At 42.4% G+C, this 18471-nt stretch overlaps 1 protein-coding gene across 1 annotated transcript; it reads left to right on the top strand.

Annotated features, from left to right (window-relative positions):
* Positions 1–155: 155 nt before the first annotated feature.
* On the top strand, positions 156–10004 carry vkorc1l1 (vitamin K epoxide reductase complex, subunit 1L1). The gene is made up of 3 exons (XM_006799567.3): positions 156–419; positions 2467–2576; positions 6368–10004. Exons 1-3 carry the CDS (start codon positions 229–231, stop codon positions 6592–6594), a joined length of 528 nt encoding a protein of 175 aa, XP_006799630.1. The 5' UTR covers positions 156–228; the 3' UTR covers positions 6595–10004.
* Positions 10005–18471: the final 8467 nt, after the last annotated feature.

The raw sequence follows: 18471 nt of genomic DNA, 5'->3' as shown, positions 1-18471 counted from the left end.
ATGCATTCATGTTAAAATAAAACGCGGCATGTGGCCTGAATATCGTTTATATGCCTGCTTCTTCTCTCCCAGAAATCCGCGCTCAGCATTTTCTGGGATGTTTTCCTCCTCGGCCCAGCGTCCCGCCCTGACGGTGTGGCACGTAGTGACGCTTTTCCACGTCGCAGTAGAGTCTCACAGGCGAGCTGGCTGCGTGTGTATGCGTGTCTCCAGCTAGGCCAGAGAGTGATGGCGGCGCCCGTCCTGAGAGTGTCCACCCCTCGGTGGGAAAGAATAGCCAGGCTTCTTGTTTGCCTGCTGGGCATACTGTTGTCTTTATATGCTTTTCACGTCGAGAGGGAAAAGGCGCGGGATGCGAGTTATAAGGCTCTGTGCGACGTCAGCAGCTCTATCAGCTGTTCAAAAGTGTTCAGCTCAAGGTAATTTGAATTCAGCAAAGAGCGCCGACAGTGGCGCTCAATGAAGCTGCCTGCTATTGTGACAATCTGGGAAGGGCTGCGCGGTTTAAACTGTCAAATGCACTCTGCTAACATTTGACTGCTAACCCCAACCGTAAAAGCTAATCACGAGCCATGGCTGGTAGCTCTCTGTTATGCATGCATTAGTTAGAAAAAGTAACTTTACCATTGTAGGTGTTGGTTCTAAAGCGCCACGTTAGCTTTGTAGCACCAAGAAGCTAATTTTGCTAACCATTAGCTAACGAAACCCGTTGGTTAACATTTAAGCCAGTTTTACTTCTGAACCGACTGCCAGCAGAGTCATAAACGCTGTCAGTTTTAATGGGATCCTGTTCAGATCGACTGTCTTTTGCACGTCTTAAAGCTAAAACATATGTTAAAACCAACTATATAGCATTAAAGTTCCCGATAGCTTGTGCGCAGCGAGGCTATTGTGAATGTATGAGTGATGCTGCTACGTGAAGCCAGTTACTCCGATGACCAGAACTGGGACATTTGTTTGCTGGGTTAATGTTGGTGAATTTAGTCAGATAACTTAAATGACTAACCTCCTACTTTGGCTGTCACACAGCTGTCGTTAGCTCTTGTGCTAACGTCACCAATTATAAGTCCAGGGAGCTAAAACCTTACAGCCTGGTTACCTAAAGGAACACAGAGCTGGTCCAGAGGTCAGTGGAGGGGACTGTAGCATCACTCATCCTTGCTAGACAGGAAGGTGCATCTCCAGAGATTATTACTTTTTTTCATGATTATTATACACTTTTTGTATGCATACTGTTAAGGTGCTTAACAGCTTTTGGTGGCCATAAACTACACTAACACCATCTACTGGGCCTGTTTGAATGAGAGGCACTGCTGGCCCTGATTACACCTGGAATGCAACCTGCCTAGGACTTACTGCATATTTGTTGAATGAGTCGGTGACTTTTCCGTTTGAGAGTCTGTCTCGACCAATGTAAGCAGCCCAAGTGTAACATTTCTTTTAAAGAAGAGATCGGGCTGCTTACATTGGTCTGATCAGTTATGGTTTCCAGCAGTGTAATCTTTATGTCATCCTGTATTTTTGTGAGCTGAAGGGTCTGCTTATCTGTTAAAGAACTAGGCACAATGGTGCTCTAGTGAAATGAATGGAAAGAAGGACATTTAGTAATGTGGAAAATACAATTTATTATATACAGGGTGCACACACAATATACATTATACAAAAGGAGAATAAGCTTTCACAAAGTAAAATGTGATTGCAAAAATCAAGTCCACACTAGGACATAACCTTTGTGTGTTCCTAGTACTCTTAGCGTGAGACATGGTGGATTGCGTTGTTACGTCGGATGATGTCAAACATGGATCAGAGTTATTGAAACGACATTTACACATGCTTCTATCAAATTATATGTTTTACAATGATAAATAAGCAAGTGCATAGATCAATGTGGATTGGGGCTTTAAAAAATGAAGTTCTTCAGGACTGGATCTTACCCATCAACACACCCTCTCTCTCTCTCTCTCTCTCTCTCTCTCTCTCTCTCTCTCTCTCTCTCTCTCTATGTACACACATATTTATTTATTTATTCTGCATCCTGCATACTTTGGCATCCAGAAAATATAAACAATGATTTTATATGCAAAGAAAAGATGGCATATCAGAAACTCAAGGAAGAAAGAAATTCCTCCTGTTTGAACTGCTTCATGTCAGGCAACACATAAGTCAAGAGGTAGTGATTTGTCTTTGTGACATGCTGCCTTTCTACATATTTTGGAATTGCTTTATTGAATTTCAGGCCAACAAAAAATGTTTTATGTTACTGAAATAGATCCCCCCCCCCCTTTTTTTTTTTAAAGGTTCAGTTTATTAAATAGTAAAATGCTCTTCTGAGAGTAATAATTTGCTGTTATTTTACTCAAATGAACACCTCACTGCAGCATTTTAGGAAGCAAACACTAGGCCTCGTTGCATGTTGTGCATGTTGATTTCCATGAATAAACTCTATTTTATTCTATTGTGGTTTAGGTGGGGTCGAGGATTTGGACTCCTGGGCTCAATTTTTGGAAATGACAGTGCACTGAACCAACCCAACAGTGTCTATGGGATTGTCTTTTATGCCTTTCAGCTGCTTCTAGGTAAGCCTATACTCTGTTCCCAGTTGTGGGTTACTTTGTCATTATGTTTTGGATTATATATGACAAATCTCTCTTTGCCTTTGCTCTAGAGGCAAGTGCTGACTCAACTTGTTGCTTTCCTGTAACACAGCTATTTTTGCCTAAACCTGACTCACATGACACTGACATCACATGGAGTTCATAAATGATAATAATGCAGTTAAATGCAAAGTTTGTGTTGTAGGAAGCATTTCTTGCTGACCTGTATTGAAATGTTTTTGGACCTCCCATAGGACTGCAGAGATGCGTTTTTAGAAAACTTCTTATCCTTCTTCTGTTTGGTTTGATGCCTGATATCGTTTTGTTTGTCACACTCTAATCTTGACACCGACAGATAACTGTGATTGTGAATATTTCTCTCTCTGTGTGTGACTTGTTTTAACTTGAATATTTTTTTTCCTCCCTCTGGCGTATGTGACTTAGTCATGCTGGTTCGACATGTTAGCCTGCCGGAGGCCTGTAGGCTTGCCCGGCCACCTGGCCCTGGCACTGAACAAGAGGTCCTTTTAGCTGCTGCATTTAACACTCATTTGAGTAGGACAATAGTATCCCAGTTTATCCAAACTGCTGCAGTGGGTAAAGACTTCCATATTAAAGACTGGTTGCATGGCCTTGGATTGGAAAATATTTGCACGTAGGCATTGCTCCAAAATCAGCATAACCAGGGCCATAATCTCTGGTCAATGCCAGTGAGCAGGTTAGAACTGCTGTTGCAAAACACTGAATTATTGCTATAGTTGTGACATTTGGCGATGTCCCTGCAGAGGAGCTTCTTTATTCCTTAACTCTAATGAAGAAACTAGAGATTAGTTACGTGTTGCGAGGACGAAATAAATATATAGTAATATTTGTGTCGAGGTAATCAAGCAAAGTTTGAGATTCTGATGAATTTTTATCCATTTCAGCTCTATAAGTGAACACTTACTAAATCAAGCACATCTGTTAACACCCATCTGAGGTTCTTACTGCGTGTTGATCATCACAGTCCTCAGATGCAGGCTATTCACACATGGAGGCACCTATATGTGTGCAGATGTATCACAGTTAACTTTCACTGGTTCATCTGTTTTCACTCAGTCAGTGAGGGTTTAGTGTCTTTGAAGCATGAAGTTCACATTAGAGCAGGGCGATATGACCAAAAATATTTATCATGATATACATTTGAAAATTTGCGATAACGATAAAACTGACAATATAATTGACACTAGACAAAATACTTTACAACTCCACAACTTTATTAGTGCAAAAAACCCCAAAAAACATCAATGTATTTTCACTTAAACAAGCAGCTTTTTTAAGTGCATTAAAATTATATAAAACTTTTACAGTGCAAATGCAAATTTCTTGCTGACAGTTTAACCAAAAGACATTTCCAGTGGAAATTGCCCGACATATCCTCAGCATAACCATGTATAATATCCACAAAACGTAAGAGGTTATACACACAATACGGTAATATGTTGAAGCACAGTACGTATCACTCCGCAAGGCTCCTGTTTACGATAGCCGTAATGCTGCGACAATCCATCAAGCGGTGCAGCTTCGTAGCTTAGCAAAGTCATACTGAAAAATTTGACAGATTTTCGAGCGTCGTGTACATAAAATCGTTTCAAGGTCAGTAAACACAACCAGAATTCATACATAAGGCACACGGGATCATAAGGGGCACTGTCGATTTTCAGAAAAATCAAATTATTGATTTTAAGTGTGCCGTATTTTCCAAAAAACACGGTAATAACGACAGCCCGCTAGCATATGCTACCAAAAATAGTGCTTTGTTGTGTATCTGACGGGCAAAAGCTAAACCAGTTTCACACCACTGAAGTTGCAGCATTTTTACAAACCAATTCTGGTTCCTCCGTTTCATTTAACGATCCACTTTCGCTCTTCTCATTCTGCGTCGCCGCCATGTGCGTATGTAAACAAAGGCACTGCGCATGCGCGTATTACCCATATTCTATCTCGATATTTCATTTTCCTATCGTTGCCCAACATTACCGTGAACCGTGAACGGTATGATATAGCCCAGCCCTAGTTCACATCCATAGTCAGTGTTGTAGTTACAATAGATGGCAATGGGGACACCCAAAAGTACACACAATCTACATCTGTGTGTGTCTGTGGATACAGCAAGGAGCAACACACATTATAGCTGCTTGAAAGAGCGTGCTTAGAAAATCTTTGCTGTCTTTCCTCTAGAGCTGGGCGATATGAGATTTTTTTCATATCACGATATGTTTTTTTCATTTCAGGCGATAACGATATATATCACGATATAAGCCAAATAACTATATTTGTAAGATTTAAATGTGCCGTTGCTCACAAGTAAAATGTGAAATAATCAGCAGCTTGTTTTGATTTAAATATTTATTTCCCATAATAAGTTCAACAGCGTAGATGTACTTAAGAAACATGAGACGTTTTCAGATAAATAAAGGCAAATATTGCAAACTACACAAAAGGCAGCCGCCAAAGCGTTTAAGTTTCAAAATAGAACAAACAAAACAGGCTACTAAATAGTCAATTCCACTTAGAAACAAAATATTAATTCTAAAAATAAATCTTAGTTTGTTTTACAGAAGAACAGACAAAATTGACTAACTTTTGTCAATATCAAATAAACTGAGAACTAAAAGGAAATTCTCAATCTCTCCTTGTTGTATAGCTTAGCTTTTCAAACAGTTTTAACAGTTACTTTAGTCTGACAAAAGCCAAATGACGAATTAGCGCTTCCAGTCAGAGATTGAGCATGCACCGCTTTATTGTATTTCCAGACTTGCTTTCGGCACAATTTACAGTGCGCGCTACTCTGTTTGACTTGAAATAGCCGAAATACCTTCACACTACGGAACTTCTATGGCTCTTCCGTTCGACAATCTCTCCAGCATTGGAACCATCATCTGTTTTCTCTTCGGTAACCTTCGGTCACGCTCTCGGTTGATTTTTCTCTAGTCGGCACACTCATTTCCTCCATTACCCGGGCGGCACGGCGGCTGGCTGCTTCCCAAAACAAATACACATGTGCGGCTTGGCACTTGTGCTGTACGTAACAAGTCACGTGACTTGACGCTGCGGCTGTGATTGGTTCGGCTCTGCACTACTTAATTTGGATTGGCTGTTCTTTTTTTTTCTTTTTTTTTAAAGAGGACAAGAGCAGTGAGGCCTATCGCAATAGTTTAATTTTTCTATCGAGAAAAAGTTATTTCGCATTACATATCGTTATCGTTCTATCGCCCAGCTCTACTTTCCTCCCATCATTCAGTCCTTACACTCTTTTGACAAACGCAGTAACTTTACCAGTACATGTGTAAAAATCCTTGTTTTTATCACCGCAGGCTGGTGGAATCGAATACAGCTTTTTTAACATGTTGTTCCCGGTTGTTAGTGATTGTTGAACCAAAGCTGCATCCCATCGTTTGATCAAAATAATGATGATAAATGTCTAAAACAATAACGGTAGCAAAAGAGAATACCTGTGTGTTTAGTAGTGACTCCTATGAGTACAAACCTGGTGTAAAAGAAGTGCAGACACTGACGAAATAAGGACGTGACAGCACGATGACATGAGCAGCCGGCTGGCTCAGTGTGCGGGCTGAATGTCGTCACGAGGACTCACAATATAAATGCAGAAGTGCCTGAGGCTGAAAGCTCTGTGACAAGAGCTCTCTCAGGAGATTGTGAAGGTGTATTTTTTTTTATTAATTTTTTTAATGGTTACCTGTTTAAGCCTCAATTTGTGTTTCTTGCCTTAGGAATGACTGTCAGTGCAATGGCCGCCCTCATTCTCATGACGACATCCATCTTGTCGGTGGTTGGGTCCCTCTACCTGGGTTACATCCTCTACTTTGTCCTAAAGGACTTCTGCATCATCTGCATCACCACATACGCGCTGAACTTCATTCTCTTTATTCTCAACTACAAGCGATTGGTTTACTTGAATGAGGCCTGGAAGCAGCAGCTACAGGCCAAGCAGGACTGAGCTGCCAAGAACGGCAAGAAAAACCCGAGAAACAAACAAACAGAGAAAAAAAAGAAATGTGACCTCTGAACATTTGACTTGCCACCAGGAGACCTTGCTTCCAAACAATGTTTATTCTGCTGTGTGTTCAAAAAAGAAAAAAAAAATGAAGAAATTTAACTTAAATGTTGGGCCTGACAACTCATAGTTGATTGCAAACACGGAAGGATTTGTAAGTGAAAGATGATTTTTCTTTTCTTTTTTCTCCATTAATTTCTTTTTCCTTGTTTTAACATTTTAAACTCACTTAAGGAAGGGGCTGGCTCTGTGTGTGTGTGTGGGGGGGGGGCAAGGTGTTTCTGCGCAGTGTACCAGGGGCACGGAGAAAAGTTGTTGTACCATAGGCACGAGGAGTGTGTGTGTGTGAGTGAAAGTGCGCGTACATGTGTATGTGTGCATGCTCGGATTTGGGGGAGGTGAGGACACAACAACAACAACGCAAACAACCAGAGGCAGAGGACAGCTCTCATTTGAACAACAATTGGAAAGTGGAAGAAAAACACAGGACCTTTTTTAGGGTGCTTGATTTGAAATGGTTGGAAAGCTCCTATTGCTGCACAGCTCATCTGCACTAAAACTCGGAGCCGAATATTGGGTTCCAAAATCAGAAGAAACACTCACTAGGTTATCGTTTAGTTGCAGATCAGGTTCTATGAGAAGGGGGCAACAGTTTGTATTATTATTTTTTTATGTTTACACTTTTTAGTATATTTCTTTTTGAAGAGGACCACTAAAATAAAACACGGCACAGTGTGAGATGTATTGTGTGTGTGTGTGTGTGTGCGTGTGTGTGTGTAGATCAGTCAGAACGTTTGTTTTGCAATTCTGTACATAGCTGCTGAGCAATATTCCAGACTAGATTGTGATTTAGTGTCGACACAAACCTTTAAGGAAAAATGAAAAAACTACCAACAAAGCAACAGAAAATCTGGATTAAAAAAATTACAAATAAGTGATCAGGGTCTCAGTTTGGTGGGTCAGACTTCAGATGCGTTCGGGATGTCTTCTGTCCTGTCGTCCTGGTCGGGTGTGCAGTTCAGCTGTGTGTGAATTTCTTTGTTGTACGTGGTTGTTTCATCTGAAGCCACAGACACAAGTCTTTCAAAATGGAACTGTGGGTTCTTTTTGCCAGGTTTGAGTAAAGGCACCCTCACTTTTTTTTTCTTTTTTTTTTTTGTTGTTGTTCTTGTGGATAAAGCATTCCTGACCACCACACGAGTGGAAACCCATAAAGAATTATGTGCCTAAAGGAGTGTTACGGTAAATTACCTTTCCTTTTTTGGGGGGGGGGATGTCATATTATTGCATCAGATTTTTTTCCTCATTGTTTTATTGTCACAGGTCCAAGGCTTTATTTTTATGATCATAATTTTGTAAATTAAGATACCAGTAAAGTGTTTCTCTCTCCCTAATAGGCTCATAAAGGTAGCAAAGCCTGCTACACTGTGATTGTTCAAGGGCAGGAGCGGCCTAGTGGCAGAAGCAACTCTTTATTTTTCTGTTCCCGCTTCATTAATGTTCATTGGGCTTTTGTATACATGTGATATCACTTGAACAGTAACAGTGATCTTGCCAAGCTGAGTTACAGTTCATTTGCAGGATGTGAACAAAACTTGGAAAATGCACTACTTTGTGATTGGTGGGAGATCTGTAAGAAAACCAAGCAGCGTGTTAACCACACGGGTGGTTATTTGGGTTTTGTTCCAGTAGAAAAAGATAACTTGATCACTGTTGTTTGTTCTAATCCACCATTGGAAGGTCTAAGCAGACATGGAGAAGGCAAGCGCAGCATGTAGTGAAACGAGGGAGTAGAACCATCATCTCCCTTCCATCCAGACTCCACTGTTAAAAGTATCCTGTTTGTCACGTGCACGGTACACCGTCTCCTGGCTTTTAGCATATGTTGGCCATCGGACAATCTTGCACCCACTGTCAAAGATCAGTAAGAGTCATAAAAAGTGTAATAATGTGATTCATCTGTGGTCATAAAGCAGCCTGTTAATAGTTTCATCCCTGATCCTCTCCATTCCTCTGTAGTAGAATTCAGGGTCTCGTACAAAGCTGTTCCATCGTTCTGAGGGTTTTCAAGTGTTGATAGCAACTGTCATAGTCACGAGTCATTATAGTGATTTACTACTGGTGATGTGATAAATCACAAAGTCATTGGTTGTGTATGAAAATGGAAATTCAGGTGATCCCTTTTTCTTCTTTTTTTTTTTTTTTTGGTGAAATAATTTCTGTTCTTGCATGTTGGGACTCATTTACTACGCCTCTGTTTTCCAAGGTACACTTTATAATAATTTCTTATAGTTTTTCCTGCATTCCAGGCAGACATTTGTTTCTTTGTGAAATGATGATCCTTTAATCCTTTACAGTCATGTTGAGATTTGTTTTTTTGGGTATGTCCAGTGTGGGCCTACTAGCTTAAAATGGACCTGTGATGCTAACACTGTTACAGTGGTGGATGCTTGTATTAAACGTGGCCAAAGTTTTAAATAATGAGGTCAATGTACAAGTAATCTCTGTGAGACAAAAGCTCAGGTTTCAGACTGCTCTAAAGAGCCGGTGTTGGGTCATTTTCCCACTCTTGACTCTTTATGGTATGAATGAGAGTGGCATTCTCTAATGTGGCCGTCTCAGTCTGATGGTCCAGACGATGAACGCAGAAGATCCACACACTTGGTTCAAACTTTCTGTTCATGAGGGCAGAGGGATCCTGAACATATGGATGAACTAAGGGGCTAAGATAAATGAGGATTATTTTGAACTATAAGTCACACAAAGCTACTCTAATGGAGTCAAAGAGAAGAGCATATGGGGCCACTTTAATATAGACTTCACTTTGATTCTGATGGTATCTGATGATGCTCTTAAAGTTTTTAAAGCAAGATTCAAAATGAATCAATTACTCAGAACCCAAATCACCTCTAGCCACTTGGGTAATGCTAATAGTGGAATTTTAGGTTTCCCTTATGCCAGTATGAAAACTGGTGAAAATTGAATTTCCATGCTGCATAAAACAGAATGGAGATGAGTGGCTGCCTGGAATAGGAGACCTCATTCAAATATTGGTTTGCTTTGAAAAATGGTTGCCAGTTATGTAAATGTGATTGGTGGTAAAATAGCAAAAAAAAAAAGAAAGGAAGAAGAAGCGAATACCATTTAAGTCCTTTAAATGTTAGTGTTTCATCATAGTACATCTTCGGTAAGAACTTCCTTATCTACAGTATTTCCTGGCTTATGCCAGGTTGTTTTTCATTTCAGCACTGGACGAGGTTACCAACCACACTCTTTTATCCTTTTTCTGCACGCTCATAAGTTTTGTGCAAGTGAATCCACAGAAGTCTTTTTTTTTTTTTTTTTTATTTAAATAACTGACAGATTACTAGTTAAAAAGTATGGCTCCTGTGAGTACTGATATAGAACTGAGAAGCGTACAATATCTAAGATTCCGGTCATGAAAGCCCATTACACCATTTGTGTAAAGTTACTTTAAAACTACAAGAAAGAAATTTGATGGATGTTTATTCAAAAGTTTGGGAAATCTTCGCCAGGTAAAAGGATCACCATTTCCTTGATGATGTAACTCTAAAATCAAGGTCAAGGCATAATCTTTGCTACATTCTCACGAATCTTCATTTAGGCCCTGAGGTAAAACTGCCATGTTAGTTGCATCACCAATGCCAACGAAAGTGCCTTCTGTTTGATCACTAGGCCTTGAGCCAAAGACAAGCAACAGTAAATAGCCTTGTAAAATGAAGAACTGCAACAGGCACTTGTGCTTGCCTTCCTTAGGATGTAATTTGCTTAATTGGTAATTCCTAAAGACTTGATACCTGGTATCAGTACGAAACTATTCAGAAATGGCCCTTCCTTTTTTCCTTACTCCACTATGTAATTATCTTTATCTTGCTTAGTTAGGAGATGTTTGTTAGCTGAAAACACACTGTTCCAATGATAAGATTGTAATGTTTTTTCAGAATTAATTATGCCCTTTAGCTGTATAGACTGTTAACATTCTGGGTTGTTTTAGTAAAAAAAAATGTTGGGGGGTTGGAGGGCTAGGATATCCACGTGTCAGCATAAAAAGTTTATTAAATTTCTTTGTGGAGGAAATCTTACTGGGTTTGCTTCTGTATTGCCAAATATGTTTTAAAATGCTGTATTTTCTTACATGGAAAAGTGTTACATGAATGGTAGGAAGGTGCAAAAAATAACCTGTTTAAATCCAGCTTACCTTAAGGGAAAACTGTGGAAAAAGGTTGACGTGAGAACATTTTTAATTGTGTCATTGTCATGTGGAAATGATCTACCATTAAAACATTCCCTCTGAAGCTGTTAGTTTAAGTTATTTGAATGAAATAATGTGTTTAATATACAAAAAGACTTGCTTTTAAGTCTTTTAGGTTTTATTAGCTTAAAGCTTTAGAATATTTGGACTAATAAAACCTAAAAGGCAATCTTATTACTTTGACAACATTTTTGAGTCTTTCAACAATATTCAGGGGATTTTATCTGAAAGATAAATGAGAGAGTATGAAGTTGTATCACAGCTCAGCAGATGGTGGTAAGTTACCAAAGGCATCATTGTGTTCCCTTTTAAAGATAACTGACGTACTTTATAAAATATTATCCGTTCTGTATCTTCCTGGATCTAAAAAAAAAAAAAAAAAAAAAAAAGATTTTTGTCACCCATCATTTCTTTCTTCCACTCATCCATCCATTCTCTCCTTGTCAGGGTCGCAGGGGGGCTGGAGCCTATCCCAGCTACCAGGGTAGAGGCAGGGTACACCATGGACAGGTTGCCAGTCTATTGCAGAGCTAACACATAGAGACAGACAACTATTCGCACTCACATTCACACCAATGGGCAATTTGGAGTCACCAATTAACCCAACCCCACTAACTGCATGTCTTTGGACTGTGGGAGGAAGCCAGAGTACCAGAGTTCTTTAATGTAGGATCCAGTGTGAATGTTTGCAGCAAGCAAACCTGTTTCAGTGTTTACATAAACACCTCAAGCTGGATTTATAGTTCTGTTTTACCATAGCACCCACGCTATGGGGGCCATGTCACCCACATGGCATTTGCATTTCTACTTGTGTGCTGATGTGTCTGCCATCACGAGTACAACTGAGTAGATAAAACTTGAAAAGTTACTTTTACTGAAGTGTACGTGGTTGTCAGGGCAATGGAAAAGATGGAAAAAATTAATTTCACTGTCTTTTATTCTAAGGTTTTCCACATAGTGATGTAATAAATAATCACCTGGTCTTTATCAGGTCTTAAGAATGCAGAAGGACCATGTGATAAAGTACACCTTTACTCGTTTCAAAGGAAGAAAAAGGCAAAATAGCAACCAGGTTCTTCAAATAAAATTTCTTTATTTGAAACTTTTGATCATGCACTTGATTACAAAGCACTGATCATCAGATAGTGTGAGTGTAGAAAGTTGAAAATAGCATTCTAGTAAAATCTGGTATCAGACATAAACTGGGGAAAACAGCCCCCCCCCCCCAAAATCTCAGACTCAGCTTCTGATTTGAGTTTTAACTGTCTATGTAAACAAATTGATGAAGGTCTGGCTGAGGGGTTCTCAGAAGCTGAGGTCTTAAGAATGGTGCTCAAGATAATTAAGCCTGGTACCTTTAAAGCCATGCTCATGACCAAAGACACCCTGACCTTTGCTGAGTTAAAAAAGTTCTTTAAAGCACACCTTAGAGATAAGAGCAGTACTGAATTGTTCCAGAAACTAAGTAACACAAAGCAACATGATAAAGAAAGCCCACAACAGTTTATGTATAGAGATTGAAAATGTGACGTCATTCAAGGGTAAAACCGCAAAGAATTCTGGGAACTCGTGGCAAGAGGTACTAGCGCACGCAGGCTTTCAATTGAAATCAGTTACACAGCGATAAAAAGAAACACTGTCAAGAAGCTGTTGTATTATTAACTGCTGTATTATTAACTGCAATAGCCGGTCGCATGACAGCCACGGGAAGCCGACGGGTAAAGAGATCGTTTTTTTTATCGGATTACGTCTTTGAAGAGAAATTGTTCGAGCCATGTTTCCGAAGTAAAAAGAGGCGACGGATGGCCTGGATTACAGCCATTCAAAGACCAAATATAATGTCCCAGAACATCCAGCTCACAGGTTAGTTTGCTCCAAACATTTCCACAAAGGTCAGTCTTCTGTTGTAGTTAATACGTCATTTTTTATAACATAATTAGTAATATAGGTTACAAGCAAGTCTGGTGCTGAACAGAAATTGTGGCGCTATGCTCATTTGTTTATTGCATAAATAGTGAATTGTCCTGACACAATATTGCGTTTCGCTTCATTTATTACCATGGTACATTGACAAAAACATATACTTTTATTCACAGGATAAAACAGGTTTTTTGTATCACTAATTGCCCAGTACGATTACAGCATACAGTATTATTGTCACTGCTACATTTCTGTAATGCGAACCAGAAATTATTTCCACTACTAATTAATTACAGTTTAGCTTAAAGGTCCTATTAATAAACGGTTAACGAATGTGTATTTATGAAAACGATTTGTGAGACTGGTAAACTTATGATACGTACGATGGTCTTTCGTCCTACACGGTGCATTTCAAGCTCCTGTACCCATCCGTCGGTAAACTGTACCTGGGCTTGTTGCAGTGACCTGAAGTTACTAAACTTCATGAGTGTATGCACTCACTCCAAGAACCGTATGATTATAAATATGAGCGTGGTGAAAGTTGGGCAGCACGCTGACGTATTTTGTCCACTCTGTGTGCTCGTAAGGGTATAAACCTTTCACTCCTTTGATTTTTTTCCTCGTATCTTTTCTTTGACTTTTCATCAAGTCTGTCTTTGTACAGACCGGCATTGTTCTCCTTCGTTTTGTACATAACTTTTTTGGGGGGCAAAGAAAAAGCAAGAAGGTATTGGAACCGGAGAATGAACGTTTTGCGGTGCTGCAAATGCTTGCATTTGATGCGGTACTTGGATTTTTTGCCACGAGTTACCGGCATGCAATGCGCGAAAGTCACGTGGTCTGTCAATCTCTATAGACTAATGGGGGTCAAGCAGCGCATAACGTTTGCTTCTAAACAAGGTAAAGACTTCCAATATGATAGCAAACTGGTGCAGGGAGTGTTTCTTCATTCACTTTACCAGGGGATGAAGAAAAATGCTCATACATCAGATGAGATCTTCAACCACATATTTCAGACATGAATGTGACTAATGACTTTATACTTGACGTGATCACGAGATCACTGAGGGAGGACACCGAGAGGAAAACCAGGTTGGGACAGGTATGCAAACAAAAAGCAATCAGTATCAATACAGCCCAGCTGGACAGTGACAAACAGAATGCCATTCAAGTGCAGGCAGAGGTGCAGGCCAATCGCAGTGCTATACAGGAGTTAACAGCCCAAGTGTCATCTTTGGCCAAAAGTTTGGAGAAAGTCATCACACCGGTAGTGAATGTGGCAACAGAAAACACCTACAACCCTTTGCCACACATAAAACGGTCAGCCAAGCCTGAAGTTAAAGGGAAATGACACCTGCTCACACTGCTTCCGATGTGGAAAAGAGGGACACAGAGCTATTGGCTGCTTACAAAAGAGAACTCGGTGTGAGGTCGCTGGGGAGGGACCACCAGTGACCTTGGAGAATGCAGAGTCCCCAATCCCAGAGAAGATGCACCCCAAAGAGAAAATTCCATCTTCAACCAAGACCTCCAAATCATGTCAAGTGTCCAAAAGGGACTGTGTTGCCCAGCTGATTGGGGGCAGGTGTATGGTAACTTGTTATCTAGATGGGGTCAAACTTCAAATGTTGTTGGATAGTGGGGCCCAAGTAAGCATTGTGGAGAAGTCTTGGGTGCAAAAAGCCTTGCCAAATGGGACAATTAGGCCACTGGAAAGCCTACTCTCAGATCACCCACTCAAAGTCTCTGCAGATAATGGGACAGATGTGCCGTTTGAAGGGTGGATAGAAATTTTTCTTGAGATCACAAGTAGCAGACATGGCTCAGTTGCTATTCATGTTCCCATGCTAGTAAGTCGAGGAGGGTTGAGCAGCCCGCTACTAGGCTTCAATGTGATACAAGAGATGATTGCAGGGAATGGTGATCAAAGAGACGATGGCAACTTAGTGAGTCTCCTTTCAGAAGCCCTGAGAATTCAGAAGGGTAATGCTGAAAGTCTTGTTTCGGTGGTTCACACAAAACAACCCCTGGAAGAGTCAGAATGTCCAGTATTAAGAGTTGGAAAGAAGAGACTCACGATTCCCTGCAGTCAGATCTGTCAGGTGAAATGCCGCATGAGAGCTTTTCCTGGAGGAGGAGTCATGTTGTTTGAGCCGAATGTAGACTGTCGCTTGCCAGATGGGTTGGAGTTATTTCCTGCGCTCGTTGATGTGCCGGGTGGCGCCTCAAAAATAGTGAGAATACCAATCCACTAAGTCAGTCTCTTTGGGGGATGCCGGCTCCTCGGCAAGTTCCTCCTTGGTTCACTGGGTTTGGGAGGTGAGTGGGTGCCCCAGGCAATTTCATTCCCCTGCCCCTGTGTCCCTTTCCTCTGGTCCTGTGGGGGCAAGTGATCCATTTGCTGTTTCAGGTGAAACAGCAAAACACACTTCCTTCCAGGCTATCAGCCTCTCCGTCCTCGATTGTGTCCGACTCTTCCCCCTGTCTGATTATTTCACCAGCCTGCTCTCCACTGTCCTCTATGTCCTCAATCTCCCAGCTCTCCTCCATGTCGAGCTCCATTTCCTCCCTTGTCTCCTCTCCCACCTGCTCCACGGGAAGAAACATACACTGTGTGAGTAAGTTGCGGTGGACCACTCTCTCCGTATCACCATTTTTCGATCGCACCACATACACCGGCATGTCTGGCTGTTTCTTCACCACAATGTATGGACGTGACTCCCACTTGTCTCCTAGTTTGCTTCGCCCCTCCACATGACACATTTTAACAAGGACTCTGTCACCCGGGCTGAAGCTTTGACTCTTTGCTTGCCGGTCATAGTATCTTTTCTGGTGACCCTTAGCCTGGCGAGAGGCCTGATTAGTCTGTCCATAAGCCTGTGACAGGCAGTCATGCAGGGTCTGGACATAATCGCTATATCCACCCGACCCATTAGTGGTTGACAGCCCAAAAACCAAGTCGACAGGGAGCCGGGGATGCCTGCCAAACATTAAGTAGTATGGTGTGTACCCTGTCGAATCATGGCGGGTGCATTTGTAGGCGTGTGTCATTGCATCCACATATACGTGCCACCGGGGCTTCAGGTGAGGTTCTAGCGTCCCCAGCATGTTCATGAGGGTGCGGTTAAACTGTTCAGTTGTCCCGTTGCCCTGTGGGCTAGGGCTTGGTGTGGGTCTTAGTGATGCCGGTGCATTTACAAAGCTCCTTCACCACAGCACTTTCAAAATTGCGCCCTTGGTCTGCATGCAATTTTGCTGGGAAGCCAAACCGACAGAAAAAGTTTCTATACAGCACCTTAGCCACTGTGCTGGCTCTTTGGTCTTTAGTGGGGTATGCTTGCGCATAGTGTGAGAAATGGTCAGTGACAACGAGGACATTTTGGATACCAGCTTTTGATTTCTTAAGAGTCAAAAAATCCACACAAACTAGCTCCAAGGGGGCACTGCTGTGGATACTGACCAGGGGGGCCCTGACCCCTGCGGTTGGAGTTTTTCTAAGGCAGCACCTCTCACATTGCTCGCACCAAGCCTTGAGTTCCTGAAACATCCGTGGCCAATAAAACCTCTCCCTTGTCATGTGCAATGTCCTCTCAAAACCAAGGTGGCCTGAGTCATCGTGGAGAGCAGTCTTGACTGATATACGTAAATCCTCTGGTGGTACCAATTGCTCAACTACTCCCCTTTGGCTGTCTTGGATGCAGCGGTACAGGATGCCATCCCTTACCACTAACCTTCTCCACTCCTTTAAGAGAAGACGCACGTGCCCTCCACCACTGATCCGCTCACTGCGGCTTGGTTTCTGGTTCATACTCTTATAGTGCAAGACAGGGCCAATAACAAGGTATTTTTTCTGCCCTGCACGGATCTCCTGTTTGGTCATGGTGGGCAGGGATTCCATCCCCACGTCCCTGTAAGGCTCAGTGGATGTAGGGGGGCCGAGTTCAACTTCCTCCCCTGCAGACATGCCATGGCCAGTGAGGCTTTGAGTATCCTGGGTAGCCTGTCTCACACCATACCCCTGTTCGTCGACACCCACCCACTGAGGGCATGTCTGTAGGATGTGCATGACCTCCTGGTTAGACATGCGAGAGAGGGCGTCAGCATTTGTGTTGCTCTGTGCCCTCCAATACTGGACATCAAAATCAAAAGCAGCCAGCCTAGACACCCACCGCTGGCCTGTAGCATCCAGCTTTGCTGAGGACATAACATATTTGAAAGGGTTACTGTCTGTCTGGACAGAGAACCTACGCCCATAGAGGTGGTCGTAGAATTTGTCTGTGACTGCCCATTTGAGCGCAAGGAACTCGAGTTTGTGTGCAGGATACCTTGTCTCTGCTGGGCTCAAACCTCTGCTGGCGAAGGCTATGACCCTCTCAGCTCCCCCTTGGACCTGAGCTAGAACGGCGCCCAGACCTTCCCCTGAGGCGTCCGTTTGCAGAACAAAAGGCAAGCTATAATCAGGATATCCCAGCACTGGAGCGCTTGTCAGCCTTTCTTTTAGGGTCTCAAATGCCTTCTCGCATTCATCTGTCCGCACAAAAGGTGGATCGGTGGCCAGACTTTTCTTTCCCCCTCGCTTTTTCTTTCTGGGGTCACCAGCAGTTAGGCGGTACAGGGGAGCAGCTAGGGTAGAGTACCCACTTACATACGGCCTGTAGTATCCAGCAAATCCCAGGAATTGCAACACTTCTTTGCGGTTTGTGGGCCTCACCCAGTTTTTCACCCTGCTGATCTTCTCTGGGTCTGTCCGGATCCCCTCAGCAAACACCAAGTGACCCAAATACTGAACCTCCTTTCTCACAAGCTGGCATTTAGAAGGCTTTAACTTCAAGCCATGCTCCCGAAGCCGATCGAACACCAGCTGCAGTCTTTCCAGATGCTCATCAAAGGTTTTGGAGAATATGATGAGGTCATCAAGATAGATTAGGAGGTGGGTGAAGTTCAGATCGCCAAAGCAGCAGGCCATGAGTCTCTGAAAGGTGGAGGGATCATTCTGCAGTCCAAAGGGCATACGATTTGCTTCAAACAGCCCCATAGGGGTGCTGAATGCCGTCTTGTGTTTGTCATGCTCCGCCACCTCTACCTGACAATAACCAGAAGTGAGGTCAAGGGTGGAGAAGTATCTTGCCTGCCCTAGAGCCTCCAGGGCTTCCTCTATTTTGGGGAGAGGAAAAGCATCTCTCGTGCTACAGGAGTTCAGTTTCCTGTAGTCAATACACAGCCTTAGTGATCCATCTTTCTTGGTTACAATCACGACAGGTGAAGCATATGGACTTTTGCTGGGCCTGATAACTCCTGCTGCCTCCATTTCTGTCAACAACCTTCTCACATCCTGCCACTATGATGGGGGGATCTTACGGTAAGGCAGTCGAAATGGCTTAGAGTCGACCAGAGGGATTTCATGTTGCACAGTCTTTGTATGGCCATAATCCATGGGGTGCTGTGAGAACACACCTACGTTCGAGCACCAGCGTTCCCTACGTTCCAGGGAACGCTGGTGCTCGTTTTCGACGTTTGCTCCACTTAAATCCACTTCCTGGCTTGCCACAACGTGGGCCATACCCAGGCATGCTTCTCTGCCTCCGCTAATGTGATGACTGCACCGCACCTTGTCTGCAAAGTCCACA

This window comes from Neolamprologus brichardi, chromosome 10, assembly GCF_056152115.1.
Source record: "Neolamprologus brichardi isolate AB-2024 chromosome 10, ASM5615211v1, whole genome shotgun sequence".
NCBI lineage: Eukaryota > Metazoa > Chordata > Actinopteri > Cichliformes > Cichlidae > Neolamprologus > Neolamprologus brichardi.
This window is presented reverse-complemented; position numbering and strand designations above follow the sequence as displayed.